The following is a 14,921-nucleotide window of genomic DNA, read 5'->3' as shown; positions in this document are numbered from 1 at the left end:
TGTGGCCTTTGGTTAATTTTATTTCGGAATTTTCTGACATTCTGACACTCAATGTACTATAGAGTTCGTACCTTGAATTGTCGTCTGACCGTGTTACCTACTAATGTCGAAGAGACTTACAAGGACATTCTTCTTTTCACCCTATTGATTAAAATCATGATAATCATGAACAAAATAGGCTCACATACTCTTCCACATAGCATTCATGTTTACATTTGTTAAATCTTCACATACACTATTTTAAATATTGTAATCCTTTTAAAAGTGCCGCAAAGTAATACCAGGTTTTCATCAACGTCTTTAAGTGCTTGCGACTACGTACGGCGTAGATAATATTTTTTTTTAAATTAACAGTCACGTACTTGTTCATTGGCTGCGTAAGATCGATATTGGTTTAAGTGGTAAAACCACAGATTTAACATCGGGATGGAAATCATCTAGGTGTCTAATCATCTTTAAAGTATTAGAAAGGAATTATCATAATTTTAGCTAACAATTTCATTTAACTAAATTTACTAATTTCTTTATCAGCAATAAGTTTTAGAGCACCCAAGGAGACTGTTAATAATTTTAAATCAAGGAAATTATTTGTGATTGGTTAGCTAATTTATCTCTTTGTGTCTGCGTATTAGTTTCTTCAGCATATCTTTAAACAACCAAGACACATGAACAAGTAAAATTTCAAATTTTATTTGAGGCAAGAGCAGTGATATATATGCTAAAACTCTCCTCAACGTTATAAGAATATTGCACATCGCTCACAAAATGTCGAAGGGCATTTTGAGGATTAAACACAATATCATAAGTTTTTTACAGATTTAATAGTCTCAACTTTAACAACTAAACTCTAACTGCCTGACTGCTTTTTGCAGCTCTCTGTTACTTACCACTGCTTAAATTAGTTTAAAAACTCAGCAATGGTCGGCACTTGATAACCTCCTACCGCTGCGTAGGTCACTATTGGAAACTCCTGGAAAAATTGCACCTTTAGCCTCAAAAACTACTTTCCAAGGAATTTTTCGAAATAAAATTTAAATCATAAAATTATTACATACTGATTTTGGGTCATAAAGAAGAGTCTGGACGTTGATTTCAGTGATTTAGTGAGGTAAATGTAATTTTGGGCATCAATTGATACAAAAAAGCAGAAATATGACAACTTGAGTAGTAGACAAAAATGGATAAATATTAAGAAGAAATAAATTAAACTACAAACCAACTATGCATTACAAAACTTGACACGATTCAGATTTAAAAGGTGAATAAAATTATTATATGTGTAATTCGAAATGAAATTATTTGCCCAGAATCATTAAATGGTTATTATTATTATTTATATATTTTAGTGATTTTGTTGAAGATAAAATTAATTTTGAACATCAATTTATATAAAAGATAGAGATTGGCAGTTACAATAGATAAATATCAAGCTAAATAAAAAGTAAGTTTGAAATCATTTATACCTTACCAAATCTTGCAGAATTAAAAAGCTGTACGAAATTAGTATATGAATGTATAATTCGAAATTAGTTAGCTCAATATCATTCAATTGTTTTTGAGGTTTCAGTAATTTTGTGAATATAAAAGTAATTCCACGACCCTCTCGAGAGGACTTCGCGGCTCGCAGGAATTTAAAACTTTAATAATCTGTAATATTAACTTTGAAATATTCAAGCGTTTATACATGCAGATTTTACATTTGCATATATTAATCTTATGAAGTTAAATGAATTACTCTAGACTACAACATTCACAGTTTTTCAGTTAAACATATATTTTTAATCTTTACTTATACATGTAATGTCGTTCAGAAATTAAATAATTTATTTATTTTCAGGGTGTGCGAATATACTATCACAGATTAATAGTAGAAGAACCTCAAGAAGAACTCCAGATGATTCTTGTCACGTGTAACATACCCCCCACCCACAACACTTCAGACTCAGAAATAATATCTCGGACGAGGAGGAACGTTTTCCCAGAAAATTTCGTCGAACCTGAGTAAGTTTTCGAATTTCCATTTATTTATTGATATGTGTTTACTTAAATTGAATATCTAAATTGCTTATTTTATTATCCATGACTTCAATCTTAGCTTCAGAAATTAAATTAATCTTAAGCATAATCCGTGAGTTAAAACCATTAATACTAATTTGTTCAGTTATAAGAAAGAGAATACATCATAAAATAAATATAAAGATATTATAATAAGAAGCATTAGCATACATTTTGCAAATTTACAGGACTAGAGTTTCAAAGCCTAAATAGAACCATTTTCAGGTGCGGACGTGAAAATGAGGAATAGTAAACATGTTCATACGCATTAGAAATAGCAAAAAGTTAAATAAAGTTCCAGATAATGGAGATAAAACACACCACTGATTCTATCAGTTGCAAAAAGCTTTAAACTTTTAAAGAAATTTTTTCGTTATTGTTTTCAGGATTTACCAGCAGATATCTCCAGCTGCTCTCTTTCTTTTACCTTAGGAGAAGCCTTAGGAATTTTTGGCCTATTGTTATTGTGTGAGCACCTTTCTTCTTCTTCAATTTTTATTTCTGCACACGAAGAAGGTTCAAATTAACCTACGAAACTGTAGACCTGCAAATTTGACCAGTTTTATACTGATAACAATTTCTGTTGTGGGCTATGTTATTTGAATGCTATTATGAGGTTTCGTTTCATTCTCAACTTCATACTTTGTTAAGGACAGTTGAATTCAGATAACTAGTGTTATAGTTATTTAAGTGCTGTTTAAAAACATGGCTATGTTTAAAATACTGCCATTGCTTATTGAAAAGGAATTTTCAAATTTTATCATGTTATATTGATTAACATTAATTTTATTCTATTATTTAATTAAATTTTTTATTTTATTAAATTATTATTTATTTAATTAAATGTTATTATAATTTATTTAATTAAATGTTATTATAATTTATTTAATTAAATGTACTTTCTTGTTAGAATTAGTACCTCTTTCTTATTTAATTTTTAATTTAATTTTTATGTTTGAAAAATATATATATATATATATATATATATATTAAATAATTTAGAGTTATTGGCATGTAGATGCGTAAAGAAGTGACTGCACTCATGAACGATTCTACACAGTTTATTTCTCGAGAAGCATATTCTTAATCTTAATTATACAGCGCAGTCTGCCCACCTGTTCTTGCAGTGCAATAGACACAATTTACGCGCCTCTTCTTCATCACATGTGTGCTCTCTTTCAATGTTATGAGGATAAAATTGATAAAAAGAGACCGCAACAATGCGATATGACCAAGTTGATAGTTTAGTGCAGAATGATTTAATTGCACTTTATCCTTATTTCATAAATTTAAAATTCCGTTCCCATATTTAAAATTATAGTTGGCTGAAGCGTTTTGCTAGCATTTGCATTATGTAAGAATAATGCAAGGAACATTCATTTTGAAATAACGCAGTTTGGATGAGTTTATTATACATAATCACTATTTTTATGATGGAAAGGAGAAATAACAAAATTCAATTGGAGATTTAATGGACTATTGCAAATTAAAGTTAGAATTGTCATATCTGTATTTTTATCTGACATTACATGCATGTATGATTGACCACATTCCCACATTTCTTCAATAATAGCCTCTGTTAGTGGCCAAACGAATAAAACTACTAAGCACTGGTAGTTCGACCTAGATTCAAATCCCAACGAATATGTTGCCTTCGTGAAAACTTTCATGTGTTTTTCCATACAAATACGATTTTCGCAAGAAGCTCTCCACGAATGCACCCCTTTCCATTGACGGATAGCCATTATAGATGGGCATAACCGCTTATTTATCAGATCCGGTAAGAACCGTTTGCTGATTCAACTGAATTGGTTTCTTTTCATGACTCACCGCTCACTAAAAATCAGTAACTGTGCATGAGAATGGAGCGAAAAGAATTGAACGAGCAGTTGAAGACCAACTCATTCTAACGCTAATTACCTGGCCTGATTTCTTTCAACTGTGGTTTTGAGATTCTGTAAAATTCCCTTTCTGCATAACTAAAATTTCAAAATAAAAAGTTTACCTTAAGTTCATAAATGAAAAAAGTTAAATTCACTTTTTCCTGATACGCTTCTTCTAAAACCTCTCGGTGTGTGAACTGTAGAAAAGCCAGTGAGCCATCCCATTTTTTAACCCAAAAGGGCGTTACCCGAGAAGGGCTATTAATCTCGAACGGCATTTTTATCAAATCATTTAAAGCGTTGAATCACTTTTCAGATTGTTGCCACCAAATATTATCGCTCTGTGTTATATTTAAAGAAATTAAATAATGATGAATCTGCATGAATATATGTATATTTTCCTATTGTACAACAAACAGCGGTACAAAAAACAACAGTACCTAGAGCCGCCGAATAACGTAGTCCTCCACCTAAATATAAGGGCACCTGAAAGCCCAAATTTTGAATTTCAAATTTGTTCTATTATCTATTTCATATTTTTTTAATTTAGCGAAATTTCGATTAAAAAACTCAATGTTTTTCAAAGCAAGCAGGGGCAACACTGTACGAAAAAACATTCTTGTCTGCAGCGCGCGAGACTGTCTATCGGAAATTCTAAAGATATGCTGTTTTTAAATAATTTTACGTCGCAGGGGAGTTAGTCCAAATGCTCTCATGACGTATATATCTGTTAATGAAAAAAACGCCCCTTTGGGCGTAATATGAAACCTAAAAGCTTTCAGAATGTTTAGTCCAAAGGGGCAAATTGCCCTGAAAGACTATTAATTTCGTTTGGGCATTTTGCGCTGAAACCTATAAATGGCGAATCACGTTTCAAATTGTTGCCACCAAATATTATCGCTAGCCCTGTATTATATTTTAAAAAATTAAATAATGAAGAGTCTGCATGAATGTAAGTATGTTCCCGCATTGCGATAAAAGAACGGTGCCTAGAGCCATCAAAATTTCAATAACGTAATCTTCCATAGAATATGGGCATGTGGAGGCCCCAATTTGAATTTGAAATTTGTTTTATTATCGATTTCATATATTGTAACACTTCAATGAATTTTTGATTAACAAACTAAAGATTTCAGATTGAGCAGTGACAACATTGTACGGAAAAAAAAAAAAAAATTATCTCGAGCGCGCGAGGCTTTGTATAGGAAATTCTAAGGATATGCTCATTTTAAAATTATTTTGAGATACTGCTGTTGAACTGAATTTTATGGTTTGTGTGCGTTGAACATGATATTTAATAAATAAAGGTAACACACAAAACGTTAAAAAAAGCCCCTTTGGACGTAATTTAAAATCTGAAGCCTTTCAGATTTTAAATTACGTCCAAAGGGTCCAATTAAGTCTTTTTCATTTTTCTTTTTTATTTTATTTTTTTAATCAGGCGTTGGCTGACTTAGTAAAATGAATCATTTCTTTGAATCAAATAGCGAACGAGTAATAGATCTCTAAAAGTCGTAGCAGATAGCCATACTTTTGTATAATCTGATGAAATCTAATAGACCTACAAAAAATCTTATAAACCAATAACTGTGCTTTGTTTTAATCTGTAAATGTAGTATAGAAATAACAGTGCTTTATTATAACCTGATGAAATGTAATTGACAGGTAAAAAAATATAAGCTCATGAAATGTAATACACGAATAAAAAAATCTAATATGCCAATAGCCGTTCTTTATGAACCTGGTGAATTTTAATGGACCAACAGCCGTGCTTTGTTATAATCTAAAGAAATCTAGCATACCGATAAAAAATCTAATAGACGGATAGTCGTGCTCTAGTATAATTCAATGAAATCTAAGAGATCAATAGCAGTTTTTTTTTATAATCTGGCATAATCTTATAGACCGATAAAAATTCTAATAGACCAATAGCTGTGCTTTGTTATAATTTGATGAAATATAATAGTCGAATCGCTGTGCTTTTTCTTAATCTAATAAACACAATGTAATCTTTAAGAGTAAAAATATGTAGCGTATCGAATTATAACAAGCGTAGTTAGTGTAACAAGTTATCATGGATCCTTTTTGTGTGCCGTGTCATTCCTCTTTTTATTTTAACCAGTTTTGCGATGCTTATTCAACACCGGCCTGTGAAAAGCTTGCTTAATTCGCCCAAAGCGCCACAATTTCTGTCGCTTTCATTCTTATTTGCAGTTTCTTGATTGGAGATTTTGCTTTCTTGATTGATTGTGCAAGCTGAATTCATTTCTTGATTAGTATGATTATTGCTTTAGAATTTAATCACGTGAAGTCTTTTTTCAGTTTCGTCATTTTCTTTACATTTCTGTTCCGAGTAGTTTCTGAATAAGACATTTCAAACACCGTTTCTCTTTTCTTGTTTGGCCATAATTTTTTTTCGTTTAGCTAGGTCTTTATTATATCAAATTTTTCTTCTCTGTTATTCGGTTATTTCTTCTCAGTTTTATCAGAGACATTCTAGATTAAGAACTCTATGCATTTTGGCTTGATTTTTTTATTCTTTTCAAGACAGACATTCTGAAATTATGTATGCTTTTCCATAACAAAAGCAATGAAGTGAGTTAAAACTCATATTTTGAGTAGGTCTTTTCATTTGCCATCGAAATATCGAGACAGCTTCTTTATTGGGGTAATTTTCAATTGATGGAAAGGAAACCCTTTTGAATGCGAGACAGTGTTCTCTCGATTATATGGGTGCGGATTATCCGTGTGTGATGTAAACATCATGCTCTATGAATCGCTTGAATGGCATTTAATAGTTTAGTTTCAACGATTACGTCTAACAATTTTATCTGCATGTGCAGAGTCCGGAGAATGTGTGTATGTGTGTGTGTGTGTATTTAATTATGGCAAAGCACACTAGGGCTATCGGCCTAAGGGGAGGGATGCCTTCTTGGAGGACTTTCTAAGGGAAACTGGCTCGTATACACGTTACACATCGGGAAAAGCACGAAAACGCCCATGCAGCCAGCCCGTTCGTGGGATTCGAACCTCGGACCGAACTACCAGTGTTCAACGACTTTACCGCTCGGCCGCTGGTGGGCCCCGGAGAATGTCAATCCCTAGATTATTTTTTGTTTCGTAGCTATATATCTACGTGTATATTTCCTACTCATTCTTTCAAAATTTGATTTAAAAATTTGGAACAAACAAATGGATAAAGAACATGCTGCGATTACTGAGAGCAGGAAAGTGGTTTTAATATTAAAACAAAAACTTAGCTGAATCAAAAGATTTGAATATGGCGAAATGGACAACAAAGCTCGCCGAAGAACTGGCGAGCAAAATTTTCCTGATATTGTTAAACAAAATGTAAATAATTAAGTGATGCAAAGAAAGAAGAAGGTCGAGGCCTTTACAAAAGATTGCGACAGTGCGACAACCGAAGAAACTCTCGACACACCAAAACTTATATTTAGCTATGTTGACGCGGTTTAACCAAAAATGAGCAGAACCAGTCGACCATAAAGAATTCGAATGCAATGATGAAATAGCATTTCGAAATATATGCAGTGAAATTCCACAAATATTTAAGTATTCTCAGAAACAAACTAAAATTACCGATTTTTAAGAAATGAACACCCATATGCATGAAAATTGATAGCTTGGATTATCTATGTTTAGTAACTATCCCGTGTTTTGCAATTACCTGTTTCTCCGGCATTAGCTCGGATAATAGAGAGCACACTGTATTTTATATTACACACTGCTTGTCCAACATCATTCAATTTCAGTAAAAAGAACTGATAGTTTTTAACGGTCCATCCCTGTAGGAATATACAATACAACCCCGTTATAATGTGCTTCAAGGGACCAAAAATTATCCGATTCTATAAGTAGATTATCTCAAAAGATATAAAATAATGTTTATACATTTGTATGAAAACCAATGACAAAAAGTACTCACGAATTTATGTTTAAGATATGTATGATAAGAAAGATTCAGTAGTTTTTGTGAAGAAGATCCTTAATCTTTCAAAAGACCTGAAAAATGAGAAAATCTCATTCGGAGAACAGAATTTAGATAGCATTTACACTTAAAAATATTCATTTCCTAAAACACGAATCAAGTGTATAACCCAAACTCATAAGATTCACAACTTCATTTTTTCCTAAATAGGGAACATTTCAAAATTACAGTACCAACTTCGAATAAAACTCTTTCTGACAACTCAGTTAAAGTATTTGATTCGAATAAAGAAATACACTTATGTTCTTTAATTTAATGGTCACATACATGATACACAAATGGTGTTGCAAGAATGCTTATTTTATACTCGTACTCCTAGACTGGGTGTTACAACTGCTTAGCATACTTTTTGTATAGAAAATAGAGAAAAGTACTGTTGAACGTAAAAAGAAAAATAATGTAAAGATATTTTCTTTTATGAATGGAATGCGGAATGTCCACCATAAACTGAGATAATTTAAGGGTTTGCAATCTCTTTCGATAAAACTTGCACTAAATTTTGGAAAACAAATATGAAAAGTACAATGATTCTTTACATCAACTATCCATGCCTTTGAAAGTTCACTATGACAGTATAAAATAACTTTTAAATATATATAGTAAATTAGGGATGATGCGAATGTTTATTCGTTATATCCAGAACTTCGTTATAAGCCGGGTGCGTTAGAAGGGGCGTTCAACTGAATTACAACAGAGGGTGTTTACACACTTATAGAACGATTTTCGGTCCGTCTAATTAATGTGTAAAATATAAAGATTATTTTTTAATGTTCGATATTATAGCCTTTTTTTCTGCATCTCGATTTCCATGATCGAAAAGCTCTTCGTGAAATTTCCATGGGTGTTGGTTTCCATTCCTCTTCCACTATTTCCCAGATTCCATCCATCGTGGTAGGATTTGCGCTTGAAAGAAACTCTTTACGAGAGACCAAGGACACAATAAACATTAGTAGTCATACACACAGGGACACAGCAGTCATTAGTAGTCATACACATAGGGACACAATAGTTATTAGTAGTCATACACATAGATGAAATAGCAGGATCATAGGGACACAATAGTCATTAGTAGTCATACACATAGGTGAAATGTCAGGATCATTTGCAGGAAGACGTTGAAATGGTATATATAAAATACCTGAATAAGTCCTCATTTCTTAAAGAAATGCAATAGTATTTTTCTACGTATGAGTACTTTCTCACGCGTTGGAAGTCACTGGGATAAAGAGATGGAATTTATTCTGTAAATATCGGATGCAAAGCTTTTTCTTGATAGTCTTTAGATTCGATTTTAATATTTTCGCACTTTTCTTATTTTTAATTTGCCACTGTAAGAGAATCCTGCAATAATCGTAAACCCCTTATTGAAATTTTCTTTCCATTGACGGAACTAAATATGTACATTATTTCTCTTCGTTTTCTCTAAAAGCTCTTTTTTTGTTGCACTCATTTAAGTAAACCCATGCTTGATTGATAGTCACAACATATTTCCATTTATCTCTTGCTAAATAGTTTTCGTACAGGGTCTTGCATATTGTTGACGATTCTACCTTGAGCCACATGGCTCGACGAAAGCTGGTGAACGTTATTTTTTTAGCCTTTTTTAAACTATCGATCTTGGTTTATTATTTTATTTAGTATAGTTAAAATGTATTTAAAGATTCTATGCGATGAAGATTAGAAAACCTTCATCGCGTACTTGTTTGATTCATGCCCTCCATGTTGAAGTAATGATTGACGATTTTCACTTTTACGATTAATAGTGTTGCTTATTTTGCACTTAGAAATTTTAATATCATGTATTTCATAAAAGTTTTGAATTATAAACTAGGAATAATTCTCTTCGAAAAGCGCAAAAACTTATCCTTCATCCAACTATTATAGCTTGTTTACACGCACCATTTTGAAAGAAAAAAGTTTAAACTAGGAGATATTATTTCTCAGTTGAAATATTGAGCAGATCTCAGACAATTTATTAAAAAAATTTGCTTTTTCTTCTAAATTCTTTATCAGAATCGTTCAAAAAAGATGTAAACACCTTCTATAAGAAGGATTACATGTGAAGTGAGACAGTGAACAAGAAATGATGCATTACGCAGGCTGTGTGCCTAAAATAGCTGATGAAAGGTAATGTAAGAAAGAATAAAATGTAATTCAGTCGAACTCACTGAAATCCATCTCCGGTATTTCTTAGTTTTAGATTGAAATCTTAATTCTATCTGCAGCACCAAATAAGATGAGCTCTGGTATATAAATACATTGCTTAATTACCTATTATTATTTTAAATACTTATTTTTATTCACATCTTTACAATTTATTTCCTTTCAATGAATAATATTTTATTATTTTAATTATTAATTTACTTTTCACCTTTTTTGACGGCCTTCCATCGACTTCTAACATTTCTCATTTAAAAAATTAAGCCCTGAATTCAAGCAAACTAAATTTTCAAGTGAAGTCATGTAATTAGATATCAAATTTATAACATGACCTATGACTGACCTATTTATAACCCGAAAATATTCAGCGTTCTGCTATTCAAGTTCCTAAATGAAAGGACGGAGTAGTTAGTATTGCCGAATACTGGGAGTTTGCCCGGATTCGATCCCATCCAAACGGGTTAGCTGCATGATTTGGTTTCGCAGTTTTTCACATTATAACAGGAATATGTATGGTGCTTTCTTAGAAAGTCTGTAAGAAAGTGTATTGTGTTCTCTTAGAAAGTCATCCAAGGAGGCATGCCTCCCCGTTAGACAGATAACCCTAGTATGCGTAGCCGTATGCAAATGACCTAAACTAATCAAATACGTAAATTAAACGTAGCCTTATTCAGTGGAGTTGAAATTGTGTTCCGTGGAACCCCGCGGTTCAGCCATTCAAACACCAGATTTCCGCGAGTCAAATTAAAAATTTGAAAAGGAAATTATGAAGCACTCACGTTACTTGATAAGTGTTTATTAACTAAAAAGTACGAAAATATGTTTAGTTAAAGATTTGTTTTAAATTTAAATTTGATCATTACATATCAAAGGGAACGACTTGGAATGCTTTGCAAAACTAAAGTTTTCCAGAGGAAAGTGAAATATATTTAGACAAATTATTAAAAATTCTACCTCGAGCACCTTTTTCAGTTGAAGAAAACTATAAAATAATTTTTTACAGAAGAAAAACGAAGTATGACTGGTCCATTCGGGCACGATAAATCAGAAGGCTTTCAACGGAGAAAAAAGAACAACAGATACGACATTTGCAGCTCCTAAATTTTTGCTTTCAAATTCTGGCAGAACATCTAGAAGTTTCTCATGCAGCTATAAACATTTTAATCGATTTGGAACAATATATTTTTCAAACATTTGAAACAAATTAAATTCAGAATATGAAATGCAGCTACAAGTAATATCAATGGAGCTAGATTTCGACAAGTTGTTTGCCGACCAGAGGCCGAGAGTAAAATTGCTGAAATCTGGTAGTTCCGACCTGGGTTCAATTCAGGGAAAACGGATTGGCTACACGGGCATTTTTGTGGTTTTCCCGGTGTGTAACGTGTATACGAGTCAGTTTGTCTTAAAAATTCCTCTCCGAAGACATCCTTCCGCTCAGGCAGATAGCCCTAGTATGTTTTGCGATAATCAACTGAACCAAACCAATCGCACATTTTGTGCAAAAAAAAATATTTACTGTTCACTAAAAGCAGTGCAAGGGTAAGTAAAACCTGGAGGACGAATTAATGTTTATAATGCGTATATTGTATTATTTTATCTTAAAAGTTTTAGTAAAATAGTATAAGTAGTTTTAGTTTAGTATCTTAAAAGTTTGTTGTTTGCTGTCACACGAACTCAAACGATTATCCGCTTACTAGTTCTTAAGATTCTTCATTTTCAACAGTAACTTAGAATTACGCAGTGAGGAATCCTACAAGTGTTTACACAAGACATCTCGTCTTAATTAAACAACTGGTATCACTTTGACAATCTTTATCTGACGAGTCTTTTCCTTGATGCTTGAAAAATATCCTAGTTTATATGGCTAGGTAATTGAAATGGAAATTATATAATCTCAGTGGCTTTTGATTAGATTATAGGCGATTTTTAATGCATTTAAGCGCAAGATAAATAATAAAATAAGCTAATAGCAAAACACAGTATTTGTGTTACTGTAATGATCATTGTCGTTATAAATTTCGTGAATTCCATTTTTACTTCCTTGTGCGAAGTAAAGAGAGTATTGTAATCGTTCATATTTAACGAAAATATAAATTTTGACTGCTTCCGAATTCATTTTGACTATTTTATTTGCGTGGCGTTTGCACACAAGGATTCTTCTATATTCCAAAATGGATTAAAAATTGATTTTTTCGTGACGTCTGTACGTACGTACGTATTTCGCGTATTTAAAAAAACGATTAGCCGTAGAACATTGTGTATCTCTCTTTTGTTGTAGTTGACAAAAACCTCTGCGGCTGACTTCAGTGGAAAATTACCCACAGATGCAAAAGTAAATGGGTGAAAGAAACGCCTAACTGCGGTAACATAGCTTCCCTGCAAAGTGGGTTCGGGATTGATAGAAAATGGCCATGAAGGCAGGGTTGCCAGATTTGGCGCGAAATCGTCCATTTGACGACAAAATCGTCGATATGCCATTGACGGAACGAGAACATTCTAGAACGAATTCTTACCGATTTTCCCGAGAAAGTTCTGGAAGATAAATCAAAAGCTATAAATACAGTATCCCCCCGTTATTCGAGGTAGTTACGTTACTTCCCCTCTCGCGAATCCCGAAACTCCGCGAATTATTGATGCAGTTTTGAAATACCTATATAGGATATTATACTCGCTTGTCGAGTTCAGACATTAGGCTCGAGAGCGATCGACCGATTCCGAAGCTGTACTTTAGTGCTTTGCCATGAAACTGTCTTCATCGTTATAGCCTTCTAGCCTGAAAGCTGTGTTGCTGATTGTTTCAGCGTGTTTATGATAGTATCGGCTGTAAACGTGTCCTTGGAACTCTCCTATGTAGTACTGAAGAATAAATTGTGTTTTGATTCTTTATCAAGTGATATCATCAATCACTTAAAATCCACGAACCCGTAGAAAGCAACAATATCCCGAAAACTATATATCATTACAGATGTAGTGATCACAGTGCGTCATTAAAAGATTTCAAAAGGAGAAAGTATTAGTAGATAACCGAGAAAGCAACAGTTTTCATGCGCACTTACTATCGGCAATAAAGTGAGTGTTTCAGGAGGACACTGTGTCAAGCTTGGTGGGAGGAAAATTTTCAGATGTGCGTTACAACATTGCAATGTGTTTTCTGTTTAAACAAATCCTTTCATTTTTTGTTTAGTAATTTGCAAAATTAAACTCCTTTTAGTGATAAAAAGTAAAAGAAATCATGCGCTCCACCTTACAAGTTGAAAAGCATCAAATGTTTGATTTCAGTTTGTTATACAAATGTTTTCAACTTTTTCAAAATTTACATCATATAGAAAATGAAGTAATTTTAATGTTTTATAATTTGCTGATAATGCTTTATTGTCTTTTTCTATTTTTAAGTACATTGTTTATTGATTTTGACAAACTTATAATTGCAAACAAAATGCTCCAAACTGAAAATGTTTGCGATAGTATCTCCGTGGATAAAGGTAAATTCACATATCCAGTGTTTGATGGAAGCAAATGCTATTCCATTAATCGATATTTAATATTAATTTAATTAATCAAGTAAAGTTAGAAGAATAAGTAAGAATGTGATTTCTCATTTATATTATTTATTATTATCTTCGCTTTTTGTTCCCTTATTTAAATTGCTGTTGAACTCAAAATGGAAACGATTATGCTAATCATGTTACAAAAATTAATGAATGCGAACATTCCTGTGTAAATAACCACTTCCATGATATGATCGTTTATTTGCAACATTTAGTTATGATGTAAGTTGTATTACCATTGAACTCCACGAGGAAATTAAATATATTAAACAAATGGTACTTGCGTATTAATGCAATCACTTTTAAGCAATTTGGCAATTTTTTACGTGTGAAAAGGTAAAATGTAATTATCGGGTGCAAACTGGTGGTTTTCATGAATTTGTTTAGAACGATTCCCGGGTTATTGATATTTAGTGTAAATCGGCAAATATTATCAACACGTAAAAACGAAATGTATTTTAGCAATGTAAAATACAAATTTTAATTATTGAATAAGAATTTGGAGATTGATTAGAGAAATAATACACCCACATTCTTCTCTAAATCTGTCTATATTTTTTTTTCGTTATTCTTCTCGCCAAGTTCACTGCGATTTGTTTGCGCTTAAATAAAAATTAGAGAAATACAGAAATTCAGCATTGCGCAAACCCTGGAAACACCGGCTATCTACTTACTAAATGTATCTCCTTTTTGTTCCCTTAAGAGATTTTAATACCTAATATTTAATACCTAATATAAGCAGTTTCTTTCACTTCTGGCAAATTCCACAAGGGCACATTTTAAAATTAAGCTTAAGACTTAATATATCATGATATGTTTTTCAAAAAACGCTGTATCTTGAAATACCACAAAAAAAAAAAAAAAAAAAAAACGTATACGGAAATGGAGACATTACTTGACTGAAGGACTTTTATGAGTATGATTGCGCTCATGGTTGCCAAAGTTTGGCATTTTCTGAAAATTTGGCGATTTCTACTAAGGTGGTTGCGTAATACGTAAGTACAAAACAAATGAAAATTTATAGAATTTCATGTAATTTAGAATAATCGAGGATTCACACAAATCGCTATTATTAGGAATCCACTTTTAAAAGTAATTAATTGCGATTTGCACATACTATTGCTGATTTTTTTCTGTTGCTTGTTTGTTAACGATGTGATTTCATTTGTTAGTACGCAACACTTTTCCCTTTTCCAAAGCATCGTCTTCTTTGTCCTTTTATATTTTTCTTCTAAAATGTGAGAAATCTTGAATAAAAATACT

At 32.3% G+C, this 14,921-nt stretch overlaps 1 protein-coding gene across 1 annotated transcript in view; it reads left to right on the top strand.

The window, feature by feature from the left end:
- LOC118187171 (uncharacterized) overlaps positions 1-14,921 on the top strand; it is a 732,208-nt gene that overhangs the window by 658,213 nt on the left and 59,074 nt on the right. The window contains exon 5 of the mRNA XM_085815129.1: positions 1,838-2,001. Within this exon, the coding sequence (XP_085671255.1) occupies positions 1,838-2,001 (164 nt within the window). The remainder of the gene's footprint in view (positions 1-1,837; positions 2,002-14,921) is intronic.

This window comes from Stegodyphus dumicola, chromosome 4 (genome assembly GCF_044657685.1).
Source record: "Stegodyphus dumicola isolate Sdum_Otavi_A_Nest chromosome 4, ASM4465768v1".
NCBI lineage: Eukaryota > Metazoa > Arthropoda > Arachnida > Araneae > Eresidae > Stegodyphus > Stegodyphus dumicola.
Note: the sequence above shows the minus strand (reverse complement) of the source record. Positions and strands in the feature narration are given on the sequence as shown.